Source organism: Cyprinodon variegatus, unplaced genomic scaffold (assembly GCF_000732505.1).
Source record: "Cyprinodon variegatus isolate N-32 unplaced genomic scaffold, C_variegatus-1.0 Scaffold76, whole genome shotgun sequence".
Lineage (NCBI taxonomy): Eukaryota > Metazoa > Chordata > Actinopteri > Cyprinodontiformes > Cyprinodontidae > Cyprinodon > Cyprinodon variegatus.
Window position 1 is genome coordinate 767,089 of NW_015150529.1, and position 14,248 is coordinate 781,336.

Here is a 14,248-nt window from a genome sequence, read left to right on the forward strand (position 1 = left end):
AAAAAAAAAATATGGGTAACTAAAAAAAGTTTTAAATCGCTCTTTATTGAAGTTTCAGAAATCCAAAACCTGGTTCTAGTTATTCTACAACTAGTTTATAATAATCTAGTCCAGGTCTGAGGTGTCTAGGTGTTTAATTAGAGTCGATTAAAGATACTGAGGGAACCGAAAAGTTAAGTGGAATCGCCCTTTATTTATTTACCGAATCGGAAGCGAACTTCATCTTCGTGTTTAGTAAGCTCTTTGAGCCATTAACCCGAATATCTGATTATTTTTGTTTTACTTTATTTAATTTATTCATTTTTAATAACCCACGTGAAAAGCACCTAAGTATTTTTCAGATGGAATCTTTTTGCACCAGTTGATTAGCGCACCAGTTAGCGCCAGTTGGACTGGACTTTAGATCAGGGCGGAAAGGAAACAGGCGTCCAGGTAAGTTAGTCCTCTTACACAAAGATGTCCACACCTGACCGATGTTCACAGTTACCAATACCAGTAAGACTAAACCCGAGCAGACTGGTTAGAGTGGTTTAAAGAGAAAAAACTGGGTCAGTTTGTCAGTATTAGCTCAGTTAGCTTAGCTAGCTCTTTGTGCTGGTGGCGCTAGCTTCCGTTTGAGTTAAAATGGCGCTTCATTTTTCCACATTAACAGAAACAGCGGTTAGGCTTGGTCACCCTGGTATTTATATTAAATCTTAACACGAATATAACCGGACCTGTTCTTTTTAAAATACATTTTGCGTGTCTTAGGCCGATAATTCAGTGGTCGGTGGGAGCATGGTGAAATTTTGATTGGCAAGTATTTTTTAATATAATTATTATAATAGCTCAGCGTGTTTTCTAGTAAATCTTCTTTGGTTTTTTTTTCTTAATCTTAATCCACTTTCTTTGTATGTTTCCTCCACTTTCTCTTGCATCTCTGCTTTTCCTCTCCTGACAAAATATATGGATGAATTTCATGAACAAGTGGAGAATTTGGGGTGCAACAATCCATGTAGATTAAAAAACATGGTTTACAATTATTATGAGCTTCACATTCCTAGATTTTCTTTCTTTTTTGAATAATAATAATATAACAGTAATAAATTGCATTTATCAGATCAGCACTTTTAATAAAAATATAATATACTTAAAAACTGAGGTTCTCAACAGGGGGTCCTCAGAGGGGGTCGAGAAAGTTTTGGTTGATTAGACTTTTTAAATTATATTCCCACCTAGCCTAGTAAAACTAATAAAATAGTATTACTGAAATCTTTATTTTAATGACTATAATACACTTAACTGCTTGTAACAATTGCTTAACTATTTTTATATATACATATACTGATATGAAGCTATTTCTGCTTCTCTTATTCAAAAATGGTTGATGTTTTTGTGTAAGCAAAGGTTCTGTGTGGTTTTTAGTTGGGAACGTTTGTTGATACAGTTCAGAACTTGAAATTGATGATAATCATATTATTTGCTGTGAATATCTCCTTTGTTTCATGGTTTTCAAAACTCACATACTATGCCTTTGTGTTTTGCATCTAAATCGTTAAATTTTTCTCTTGCTTTAATACAATGTCTAATAGACAAAAGTCTAATTTTGGTACTAACATGGCAAAACCATCAATATTTGTGTCCCCTGTAGACTGATTTGGAGATTGATCTGGTTTTTCATACAATGCAGACCAGGGAAGGACCCGAACATCTTAAGTAAGTTTTATAAACATAAGAATTTCACCAAAAACATTGCCTTTTGCATTGTTTTATCTTAGCAGTTTGAACCCATTTGCTTTATTAGAAATATAAGCTGTGAGAACACTGCTATGAACTTACTTAATCCAGTTTCACTGGTTCCACTTTTGTTAATTTAGTGTTATTACAATTTAATAAAAATCATTCACAAGAACAATCTTGTTCCTCCAAATTATGTACACAAATGTATGTGTACAATTTGGATTAAAAAAAAATTATGGAAATGTTATAATTCTTACATTTGTGAATTTTGTTCCATTATTGTTAGTAGCAATGAAAACAAATGCATTTTGTAAATTGAAATTAGGAAAAAAAAAATGCAATCCAGAAATGAAACTTTATAAACAATTTCCATTCCAACAGATTTTGAGTGTAGCTTTGGTGTTTTCTCACATGTGTATTTTTCCACATTTTATTTCTTCAAATTTAATTTTTTGACCAAAAAATAAAAAATTTTAAATGTTCTTTTAACAGGTTTTTATTTTTTCAAAAAACTTTTTTCAGATTGAGTTTTATGGATTCCATTCTTTTTTAATTGTATTGTAAAGGTCACATTCTCTATACTTCAGGCTTTCCTCTGGAGGTTGCAGTGACAAACCATTTCTAAAAAATCTGTAAAAAAAAAAAAGATACTGGGGGGAAAAATTTGAAAATACTGACAAATAAAATGATCTGGAAAAACAATACAGTTTGAAATTACAAAATCTAAGAAAACATCAAAGTTACTCTTTAAACCTTTTTCTTATTGAAACAAGTTTCATTTCTGGATTGCATATTTCACATTCCTTTTTATTTTTTTTTACCTTTTCTTTAAATTTTACATACTTTCTGCAACTTTTACATATAAATGTTGCAGCTTTATTCCACTTTACAGTTGCAAGATGACTGCTTTATAAACAACTTTGGATTCAATTTTTTTCCATTATTGTTGTAAATTGAATTTTTTTCTGTTGTAAATAAAAAAAAATGCAATCCAGAAATGAAACCTTGTCTAAACTTTTTCATCAAAAATTTTAAGAGGGATTTTTCTGTTTTTTTTTTTTTACTTTTTTTAATTTTTTTTTTTTTACAGGTTTTATGTTTTTATTTTATTTTTATTTCTGTTTTTCAGATTGAGTTTTAAAAAATGCATTCTTTGGTTGTTTTAAAGATCACATTCTCTTTACTTCTGTGAGCGTGGCTTCCTCTGGATTGAAGACATTTCTATGGCTCTACATGGACCTTTGCTACATAATTGATTGGTCAAAGTAAAGTCATTAGCGAGTGTTTACATTAAGCTGCCATCAGAAGTGAAGAGGATGTGATCTATGATACTCAATTTGAAAATAAAATTCAATTAAAAAATAATCTTTCTTTATTGCATTTGAAAATATAAAATGTGAAGAATACATATAAAAAATTTGAAATGACAAAATAAAAGAAAAGACGGGGGAAAAAAACGTTACAACTGTAAATTTACAGTCATATGTTTATATTACTGTTTTTATTTATTTATGTTTTTACTATTTTTCAAGGCCGCACTTTTTAAGAAAAAGGAAATTGTCCAGAGAGCTGTTTCAAACGAAATTTCTTTTTGTTTTACACTTGTGTAAACAAAATGAAAAATAAATCCGTCTATATCTAAAAGAAAATAGAAAAATCTGAAAACCGTTTTTGTCAAAAGTTTTTCAGTTTCATTTCTAGATTGCATTTTTTTTTTTTTTTTTCATTTAAATTTACAAAATGTGACTTTTTCAAATTTCGATTCACAAAACCTGTTATTTGTTTGAAACGATAATGGAACAAAACTCCACAACTGTCAGCCTTTTTTGAGTTCGATGATTTTTATAGAGTAAAACAATACTGGCTATTATGAACTAAAGATTAGCAATAACACATTAAAGAAAATCTATTTTGTTAAATAATGCAATTTTATTATTTTATTTAAAAATAATAATAAAATAAAAACTAAAATAAAAAAATTATGCAATTTTGATATGCAGGTTTCAAGACTCTGGCGAACTGACACAGCACCCCCTTTGGTCTGTGGATCTGAAATTGAACCACTTGGACTGGAGCCCTGAAGCCACCCTGATACACTTCCAGGGACAGTACCCTTCCACATGTGACCTGGACTACAACATCTTGCAGCAAGAACTTCAAAACGTTCCAAAAACTAAAGCTGCAGTGGAAGTCGCTGGTTTCTGTCTGGTTGAAGATGTGACTTCAGCTCAGTGGTACCGTGGAAGAGTTCAAAACAGAAAGGGGGGCTTGCATGATGTTTTCCTGATAGATTACGGAAATGTCCTGAGTGTCGATGTGGCTCACATATCCTCCTGTTCGGATGACCTGTTTATTCTGCCTCCAAAAATAGTCAGTGGGTTTCTGGCAAATGTGCTGATTTTCCAGAATTCTTCTCAATCCCTTATTGAGCGATACTTCTCAACCCTGATTGGCAAAAATGTTACAGGTTTCATCCAAGCACTTCTTCCTTACAAAATCCTTCTGTTGGAAGCACCTGACATCAACTATGATCTTGTTCAACATGGATTTGGGAGGCATGTGGACAGAGATACATTCCTTCTCCTGGTCAGCATGCTTACTGAGGGGACACTTAAAGAAAATGTGGAGCCAGTTCCTGACCTGCTCATTGAAAAATCGAGAGGACAAGAATTTTGCTATAAATCATCAAGCTTTCATGGATTTCAGGACATTTTGTCTATCTGTGGGCCAAAATTAAGTATTGGGAAGCGTGCAAAAGTGAAAGTAACTGCTGCTGTCAGTCCTAGGCTCTTCTACTGTCTGATGGCTGATGCTGCACCCGAGTTTTTGCAAGTTTCAAAGAAGCTGGCTGAAATTTGTGAGGACAAAATGAAAAGACACAGTTGGAAGACTACAGATAACCTGGGTAATTTATGTGCAGTTAAAGGGAAAGATCAGAGATGGTACAGAGGCATTGTGCAGTTTCTGCTTGCCGACTCTCTAGTTAGAGTTTTCTTCATTGACTACGGGTTTTTTGAGATGGTGAAAATAGAGAACGTCCAAAGCTTACCACCTGAATTTTTCTCAAAGCAAATCATGGCATTTCCATGTACTCTGTCGCCCCTGGCTGACCAGGAAACAGCATTCAGAACTCAGCAGCTCTCTTTTCTTAAGGCAGGCTTACTGGGAGCAGTTCTGAATGTAGAGATCATTGGTTTTGCTAAAGCTAATCATTTGTACACAATCAGGGTTTTAAGTGATGGAGATGCACATGTGGAGGAACCTGAGCGTTTCCAAAATCTTTGCTCTCGGTCAGTTTCAAATGTTGAGGATACGACACCTCAGCACAGACATGAGAACTACAAGGCAATCCTGTGTGAAGCTCTATGCCAAACTCTAGAAGCAGAGGAAGTGCAGGTTGGCTCTGACTTTTTTGGCTACGTTGAGTATGCTAAGGATCCAAACCACTTCTGGATCAGAACAGAGAAACGCAATCAGGAGTTCGAGGAAATGATAACCAAAATCAATGAGCATTTCACTCCAGTAAAGCTAGAGGAAGATGTTCTGCTGAATCCAGAGGTAGGGACCATGTGCTGTGCTCTTTATGAGGAAGACATGCATTTCTACAGGGGCATGGTGATAGACGTTATCAAGCATGGAGCTGAAATCCTTTTTATCGACTTTGGGAATGTCGAGAAAGTACCACACAATTTAATAAAAAAGATACCCAGGCAGTTTACAAGCACGCCCCCCTTTGCCATCTGTTCCACACTTGTCAGTGTTTTTCCTTTAGATGACGTCTGGCCCAGTACGACATGTCAGTTCTTCAGAAGAGCTGTTTCCAACAAAGCCCTGCTCATCAATCTAAAGGAAATTAAAAACAACCTCGTTGTCGTCGACTTGTTTGAGAGGGGAAGCAGCATCAGTATAGCTGAGCTCTTGAGCTCATCCAAGCTTGCCGAACACATTCCCCAAAAGCCTGCAGACAAAAGTAACAAAGAGCTGTCACACTATGAAGCAAACAGGGCTACAAAGATGGGGAAGTGGCAGAGTTGTGATGAGGGAGTGAATAAAACGGAGGAGGTTAAAGCCAATTCCATGTTTAAGGCTTTAAAGATCAAGCCAGGGTTTGAACTCTCTGTACACTGCTCACACATAACCTCCCCATCTGATTTCTGGTGCCAGCCTCTAGATGGGATTCCAGCTTTGAAGGAGCTCATGAAGGAAATCCAGCTGTATTATTCAGCCCACACAGCCCCCCTCCAGCCTAACGAGTCATGTTGCGTTGCCAAGTCACTCCAAGATGGAAGATGGTACAGGGGCTATATCATTAGAAATGAGAAGAGTCACACCTTAGTGATGCTGGTTGACTATGGCTCTGTTATTCAGGTCAGAAGTCATGATCTACAGGCAATTATGCCAGAGTATCTTCATCTGGAAGGACAAGCTTTCAGGTGCAGCCTTTCTACCCTGATTGAACCAGCAGATCCCAAAAACTGCAGTGATTGGAGTCCACATGCGTGCACCTTGCTGAAAAGTTTTGCCTGCAATGCCAGGGGTATTCTGAAATGTAGGGTCATCTCACAGTTGAACATGAAAAAAGTAGGTTTGTGCAATGTTGTTTCTCTCCAAAACAGCAAAACACAAGAAGATTTTGCAAAGACACTCACAGAGCTAGGACTTGCAAGGGTAGCAAGTTCATCAAAAAGGCAAAACTCTGATGTACTCCCTGAGACTTTTACCTACTCATCATTTGAACTAAGTCCAGGAGCTGAAGAACTGGTCTATGTCACACACGTCAGCAGCCACTATGAAGTCTACTGCCACCTTGAGAGGAACTCAGAAGTAATCGAAGAACTAGCGGTTAACATCTCCCAGGAGAGTGAAAACATAATGCAAGCCAGCACAGGACCTGTTGTGACGAGACTGTGCCTTGCAAAATACTTGGATGGTAAATGGTACAGGGGCATGATGCTACCCACTCCGTCATCCCTGCATGTTGGCGTGTTCTTCGTCGACTACGGAAACACTAACATATCTGACAAAAAGTCCATTCTGTTGATTCCAAGGAGCTGTGAAGAGCTGTTGTACACGCCTATGCAGGCTGTAAAATTTAACCTCTATTCAGTGCCCACAACTGAGCTTTATGTGGACATTCAGGAGTGGCTTTCTAAAGCACTCATCAACAAGCTTGTTAAAGCAGTACTGCAAGGGAAGAGGAACGATGGATCATTTGATGTCGAGCTGTTTGATGGAGACATCAGCATCAATGAGAAGGTAAAAGAGCTCATTCTGAGTTCTCAGAAACCAAATGCTGCAGCCACATGTAGGGTAAGCAGCACAAAAACTAAAAAGAACCACAATTTAAATAAGGGAAAATGTCAATCTAAAAGTGCAATGCAAAGGCAGGGTTCATCGCCATCTAAAGTTCTTAATGGAGCAAAAATGAGAAACACCCAAAAACCGGCTCATGGTAGGTCTCCAAACAGGAACTCAGGAGCAAAACAGACAAATGAGCACAACACAAGGAAAACAGGTCCTATAAAACCTCAAACCAGGTCTACAAATGGAAGCCAAAAGTCACAGCCAACACGGCAGAGGAACGAAGGGAGAAAATCCCAGCCGGCACAGTTACTTGATAAACACATAAATCCCGGCTTTAAGGCAAAATGTTTCGTGTCCCACATCGACTCCACCAGCAGCTTCTTTCTACAGCTGTCAGACGATGAATTGGCCATCTTTAAAATGGGGGAATACCTTAACTTTAGTGTCCTTAAGAATTCCTTGAAGACAGCCTCCCGCTTGAGCATTGGGGATGTTGCTTTGTCCGAGTTTGAGGAGGACGGCGCTCTGTATCGTTCAGTTGTGAAGAACCAGGAAGACATATCTCATTACAGTGTGGAGTTTGTGGACTATGGAAATTCAGCAGTTGTAGAAAAAGAACATATTTACCAAATACCAGAGGAGTTCCTGTCCCAGCCAAGGTTCAGCATACCATGTTCACTGATGAACACAGCAACATATAGAGACGAGACATCTTTCGCTAAAGCTGTTTTGGAGAATCCGCTCATGGTGGAGTTTGTTTGTCAGCAAGGCATCCAGTGGCAGGTCAAGGTTGGGGTTCTTAATGGAGAAGCTCAAGTAGATTCAACACATGGTTGTGTTTCTGAGACAAAACGCAAAGAAGAGTCTCCCTCACCTTTGTCTGAATCCATTAAGAACTCAAGTGTAGAACAGTGCAGGGAAGTAGGATCCGTTATAAAAAGCAAGAGTTCAGTGCCGGAGCAGTCGGCCAAACAACAGGCTCAAAACAATGGAAAATCTTCAATGTCTCTCTCAGTCACAAGGGATCAACCAGATGCAGTCCTCCCTCAAACAAATCAGATCAAAAACAACGAAACTGGAACCATCCTCTCACTCCAGAGAAACTGTAGCTTTTATGTCAGACTTACTAAAGATCACAAAGTTCTCACATCAATGGAAATGCACTTGATAGACAACATAAAGGAGTACAAGATTGTGCCTGAAGCAGATATCAGACAAGGCCTGAAATGCTTGGTCCAGGCTGGTGACGGCAAGTGGTGGAGGGCTGTCATTCTGCACATACGCAAGATAAGGCTAGAGGTTTTTCTAGTGGATCATGGAGTGACAGCAGACATCAAAAGAGGGCCTGTCCGACAGCAGTGTACCTACCTGGAGAATATCCCAAACCTTGCTCGGTTGTGCAGGATCAAAAGTCCTGTTTTGGTTGAGGGAGAAACTGTTCACCAGGGCTGGTATGAAGGGCTCCAACGACTAGTAGGTACCAAGGTCAGGCTAGTTTCTTTGAGTTTTTCTGAGGCTGATGAAGTTTGGCTAGTTGAAAAAGTCCTGAGTTCACATTCAATTGTGTCTCAAGTTAAGGCCTTGATGCAGCAGAAAGGGGAAAATGTGGCCGCATCAGCTGCAACCCAAATAGAGAGCTTACCAAATGGACTTGGTGTAGATGGGTGGACTCCGCAGCTAATCTCCTGTGCTCCTCTTGAGACTGATAAAGCATATCTTGGCTCTGTGGCTGCGGTCAACACTCCCTCTCAGTTTAGTGTTATGCTTTATGATTTTCTACCCATCATGGACAAAGTTAGCATCTTGTTGGACAACCTCCCTGAGAACATACCAACTCTGCCCCAAGCCGACCTTGTTCCAGGGGCCTGCTGCCTGCTCTTGTCCGGATCTGAGATGTGGTGCAGGGCTGAAATCAAACAAATAGAAACCATATTGACCCTGAACCTCGTCGATTACGGACATAATGTGAGCATACCGTACGATGAGTTCTCCAAGTTGAAGCGGCTTCCACAGGAGCTAGCTGATCTTCCAAAGACAACTTACCCGTGTGTACTGAGGGGGGTAAAGTCAGCTAGCCTGGACGGACAGTGGAGTGATGAGGCAGCCGCCTTCTTCCAGCTATGTTTGGTCGAGAAGAACATGCAGATCTTCTTCAGAGAGCTCGGCACCAACTCCACCTGGGCAGTGGACATTCTCGCCGATGGAGTTTATGTCGCAGAGGAGCTGGTGGCCGCTGGACATGCCAACAACATAGATGTCCTCCTTGAACACAGGTATGCTCTTCATACTATGTTCTTCAGCAGCATCCAGCATGAAAAAGAAAAACTGGTTATTTATTCTTGTGGTTATTGATTTGACGATAGCATTTCAGATTCTAAATCCATTTTAGTTTAAATCAAATTTATGTTCTTTTACAAAACCATGCTAATTGGGACTACGATAGAAGCATAAGAAATTAGCAATATGAAAAAAGACATTTACTTTGGATAGTTAAGTGACATTGTATTTCTCTTACCCAAAGGCTCCACATGTCAAGCGTCTCTAAACATCTTCAAGTCTGTGATGCTGATCAGCAGGAGGCCTCTAGTGAAGTCTGCTGTGGGGCAAAGGTATTCAACTATTCTCTTCAGTTAAATAAACAGAAATCAATGGATTTCATTCAGTCGGGATTTTATTTGGTCTTTGCAAAGAGAGAACCAGATATCATACAGCCCTTATTGCATGCTATTCAGCCCTTTTCGGATGAATTTGTCTCTCCCTACTTAACCCTGCAGAAAAGCTGTGAAGGTCTCCAAAGCAAAGACAGAATGTTTGGAGAGAGAGTCTAAATGTTTTGAGAACTACCTCATTTTATGGCCAAATACTCCCTAATAGCATAAAAAAAATCCTTCTCTCTTAGACATATTGTTCAGTGGCACCAAGAGCCAAACATAACCACCCTGTAAAATGACCTGGCCACCCTGAATGCTACTGCTAAATTGTAGTAGCATCAGTTTAGCATTTTATACCATTATGCACAGCCAGCGACGCAACACACACACACAAAAAACACACAATAAACCAAGATATGAGTAAATGTTTGCTTAAGTCTTTCTGAGTACAGGCAGGCTCACCACAATAGTAGATTCAAAGCTTAAAAGTGTCCCACCCCAAGATTTTTAGTGGCCCCATCTGGCCACTCCTATGAATTTCTGGAGGCGCCACTGATATTGTGGCGTTGGACCTCTGAGGTTGAATGAATAAAACTCAGCACTCATAAATCTGTATATATATATTTTTTTTTCCCACCACAAGTGTCATTAAGCTCTAGATCCACTTCATATCAATGTAAGAAATGCTTTTAAGATCCTTCTATTAAACAAGGCTGCTGGAATTGAAATGACCACATTTATGAAATAAGTCAATATTTCTGCATGGAAATGCAACTTCCACACTTATGTGAAAGACAGATCCTTAAATTAGTCATACACCTGAGCAAGTGTTAAACACAGGCATCTTAAGAAATGATTTATCTTTTATCGTTTATCTTTTCAGGTTCTTGAGAATATTTTTGCTTACTATGTGTTTGTTTGATATCCCAGGTCCAAGAATTGGTTATTCTTTACTGGTGAAGATTCTCAGTCATCAAGGTCATAGTCATTCCAAAAAAGTAAAAAAAACAATCCACTGGACTTTGTTTCCAAGTTTGAAGTCGTTTCACTTCCCATTAAGGAGGCTTTTTCAATTCAAAGTATCAGAATTAGCATTGAGTTTGAAGCTTTATATATAGTAGCCCAAAACAAGCTTTAAATTCTTTAAAAATCCTACAATGTGATTTCCTGGACTTTTTGTTTTTTCCATATTCCATCTCTCATAGTTGAAGTGTGCCTACAATTAAAATTACAGACCTCTCATTATTCTTAGTAGGAAAACTTGCTCAATCAGTGGCTGACTAAATACTTTTTGACCCCACTGTATAAAAGTCTATCCTAACGTTAACATTTTACCACCTGCACTGGTGTTATCAAGAACGTACAGGTCCAAATACAAAACCAGTGCTTCCAAAGGCTGGCAAATGTATTAATGTTAAGGTCCTCAGGTCTGTTTCACGAAGCAGGTTTAGCAAATTCCAATCTGCACTCTAAATTGATCTAGCCTAAAGTCAGAAACTCTGAGTTCTCAGTTTCACAACAGCTGCTATGAAGTAGGGCCACTCAGAGTGAAGCGCTTGCATGACAAGTTAAAAAAGCCATCAGTGGAGCCCCGAATCAACGAGTCACTGCGACAACAAGGAACAGGAAGCGCCTATTTCACCCCATTGGAACTAGAGATTTTAATGAATAAAAAAAAGAAGTGTTTAAAAGACAAAGAAACCGCGCTACAGCTGCAAAGGAGAGAAAGATGGAGGAGATTCTTACTAGAGTTTAGGTTTATATGAAGCCTATGGCAGGCTGTTCTTTTATTATTAAAAACACTCCTATCTGTTGTTTGTAGATTACTAAAAAAAAAAGATTCTTCGGATCAGAATCTCACTCCTAAACTGAACTATGATCATATATTTTCTGAATTACATTTTTGCAGCAGAAACTGAATTTCAAAAAATAAAGATAAAACTAGTAAGAATAAAGTTTTATATACCTAGAAATGTTTACACATTTTAAGTGGCCATCCTGACATTTATCAGCTTGACTCAATATGTATTTATCTGAAATGCATTTCTTCAACTCCAAATAGTAAAAATGTTGACCAGTTATAGTAGGATTATAGAAATCTGTAATTTCTAGACATCCAGAATGTTTATTCTAGATTTGAAGAATTTAGTTTTGTTTGAATTGGGGAAAAAACATGTTTTCAGACAACAGGAATACATATCAAAACTGCTTTCCATAGCCTGGTGTGACCACGATAACATTACGGGTTAATTTTTCTTGAATGGCACTCGATCAATGTATCTATTTAGGTGAAATCACCAGGCAGCAGGTGAAGATGAATAACAAAGCTGTTCTAGAACCTGTTCATCAAGTCATGGGTTCTCAATTTGATTCGGTCTTCCATCATTCCAATAAATGGTCATTATTAGCGTCTATTAGTCCCATAGAATGGCTTCAGATTGTGCAGCTAGGCTCAGTAGGTTAATACCAAGTGAATTCTACTGTTATAGATCAGATCAGGAAATAAAACAACGTGATTGGCTGTAAAGAGAGTAGAGACCTGAGTTTACTGAAAAAAAACCCTGCTCCTGACCAGATTAGCTCTGAGGAGAATGTTACTGTGGTGACTGAAACAGAGGTTGAGGAAACTCTTTGTGAAACGGAAAACTCAGTTTCCCTGATTTTTTTTTTTTTTTCTTTAAAACATTTCGTTTTTAGTAAACCTGCTTAATGAACATAACCTCAGCCTTGCAAGTATTACATACTGCTTTTCGAGTGTCTTTTGATATTTTGAAAAATGACCAGAATGCTGCCATGGCTCTCTCTGATTCTCCAATCCAATCCAAGTCAGTATTGCGTAATCAAACTGATACCGCAGCGGCAAATTAAGAGGTTCACTTTTAGCTAATGGGTCAATGCCAAATTCCTAAAAACTGACCAACATCGGCCGATGCCGATAGTAACGCCGATATATCGTGCATCCTTAGATGTGAATGTGAGGTTTCTGGTCAGATGGCTGAAATATTTTGCATTGATCCTGTAGAAATTAATCCTTAATATGCATAAATATCGATTTTGTTTTATTTTTCTATAATAAACATTTAACTTCATGTATAACTGTCAATCGATTCACGTCCCGAGTCACATTTTTCTAGATATTTAATTTCATGTGTTAATATTTTGTTAATTTGATATCTTGTTATTTTATAGTTCACTAAGTAAATTACTAATGTAATCACTCTTTGGGAGAAGTAACTAATAGCTATAACTAGTTACCATTAGTAATACATGTTAATATTTAATACTACCTATGGTGACCTTTAAATTCTTTTCTTCTGCAGGTTTCCTGATGTGAAGTTTCTTCAACCATTTTCTGCAGCAGTTCTTCAACTTCCACTTTTACATTTTTGTTTGTGTTTTTGTTTGATTTTCTAAGATGGCTTTTATTCCTCAATATTAATTGAAGTGCGTTTGTTCGGAAAGGATTACATGAAGAATTACATTTGATGTTAAATCCTCTTTAAATGCTATATATATATATATATATTTTTTTTTTTAGAAGGATAATCTTTGTTTATTTTGGAAAAACCAGACATCAAGAATCATTTTGTTAATGTTTGTGCTTTTTGTTACCTGCCTTCATTAAACTTTATTTCCTCCACTTGGTGGTGCTGTTTAGTAAGGTTTGTATGTTTGCTGTGTGACCTGGCCAGGCCACATTTTAGGTCCTAACTTCCAAAATAAGAGTAACGCTTTCTTTTACATTACAATAACATGGTAATAACATAGCATGGTACGCTATATTACTATATAAGAAAAACATCAAGGAGAAATTTGGTAAGTGCTGTGCTTCAAATTTTAGGCAAACAAGGTAAAGTCAAACTTTTTAGATTTCAAACAGTTATTTCCAGGTGAGTCAGTCATTTCACTGACTTCAATAAATTAACGTGTTATTATCTAGTAAAATGCATTTTATTACTTGATATATAACAGAAAACCTGACCTAGAAGACAGCAAGCCAAGCTTCTTAACTTAATTTTACGTAAATTCAGTTTTATAATGTTATATCGATACCAGTATCTGGCAGGGCCCTGATCCAGCAATAAAATGGTTTTATCGGTATCGGCGAGTACCAACAAATAGAGCACCGATACCATTTGAGTGCCAAAAGTTTATTCAACTATTGTCACCCATTCCAGGTAGGCAATAAAAAGTTCTCAGGGTTTCCGCGGGTCATTACAAGTCATTAAATTATTTTTTTAAATTTAGGCCTTAATTACTTTAAATTAAAATTATTGAAATGTGATTATTGTGGCATTTAAAATGCTTTATTTAAAAATAAAGATATAACTGGTTCCGTGTGTTTCTAAGGATCGTAAAGCCATATGTTAGGAAAAGAAGCTCGAGGCGGAGAAAAAGCTTAAAAAAAAATAAAAGTTCAGCAAATATGCTGGAGGAATTCAGGACATGTCTGCAGCCTGTCGATGGTAAAGATGATGAAGGATTTTGCTGATTTTTACCTGTGCTGAGAGTCATGGGTACTTGTTGATGGGGTTTAAATTATTTCTCAGAACATTAAAAAGCAATTAAATTAG

At 37.5% G+C, this 14,248-nt stretch overlaps 1 protein-coding gene across 1 annotated transcript; it reads left to right on the forward strand.

The window, feature by feature from the left end:
- The first annotated feature begins 304 nt into the window (after positions 1 to 304).
- Positions 305 to 13,053, forward strand: tdrd15 (tudor domain containing 15). The gene is made up of 5 exons (XM_015372811.1): positions 305 to 432; positions 1,631 to 1,695; positions 3,720 to 9,296; positions 9,545 to 9,632; positions 12,995 to 13,053. Exons 2-5 carry the CDS (start codon positions 1,664 to 1,666, stop codon positions 13,001 to 13,003), a joined length of 5,706 nt encoding a protein of 1,901 aa, XP_015228297.1. The 5' UTR covers positions 305 to 432; positions 1,631 to 1,663; the 3' UTR covers positions 13,004 to 13,053.
- Positions 13,054 to 14,248: the final 1,195 nt, after the last annotated feature.

Excerpts from the sequence above, each read along its gene's own strand:
- tdrd15 (XM_015372811.1), top strand. The coding sequence starts at position 1,664 with ATGCAGACCAGGGAAGGACCCGAACATCTTAA. Across the intron at positions 1,696-3,719 it reads GAAGGACCCGAACATCTTAA|GTTTCAAGACTCTGGCGAAC; the intron begins GTAAGTTTTATA and ends TTTGATATGCAG. Across the intron at positions 9,297-9,544 it reads GATGTCCTCCTTGAACACAG|GCTCCACATGTCAAGCGTCT; the intron begins GTATGCTCTTCA and ends TCTTACCCAAAG.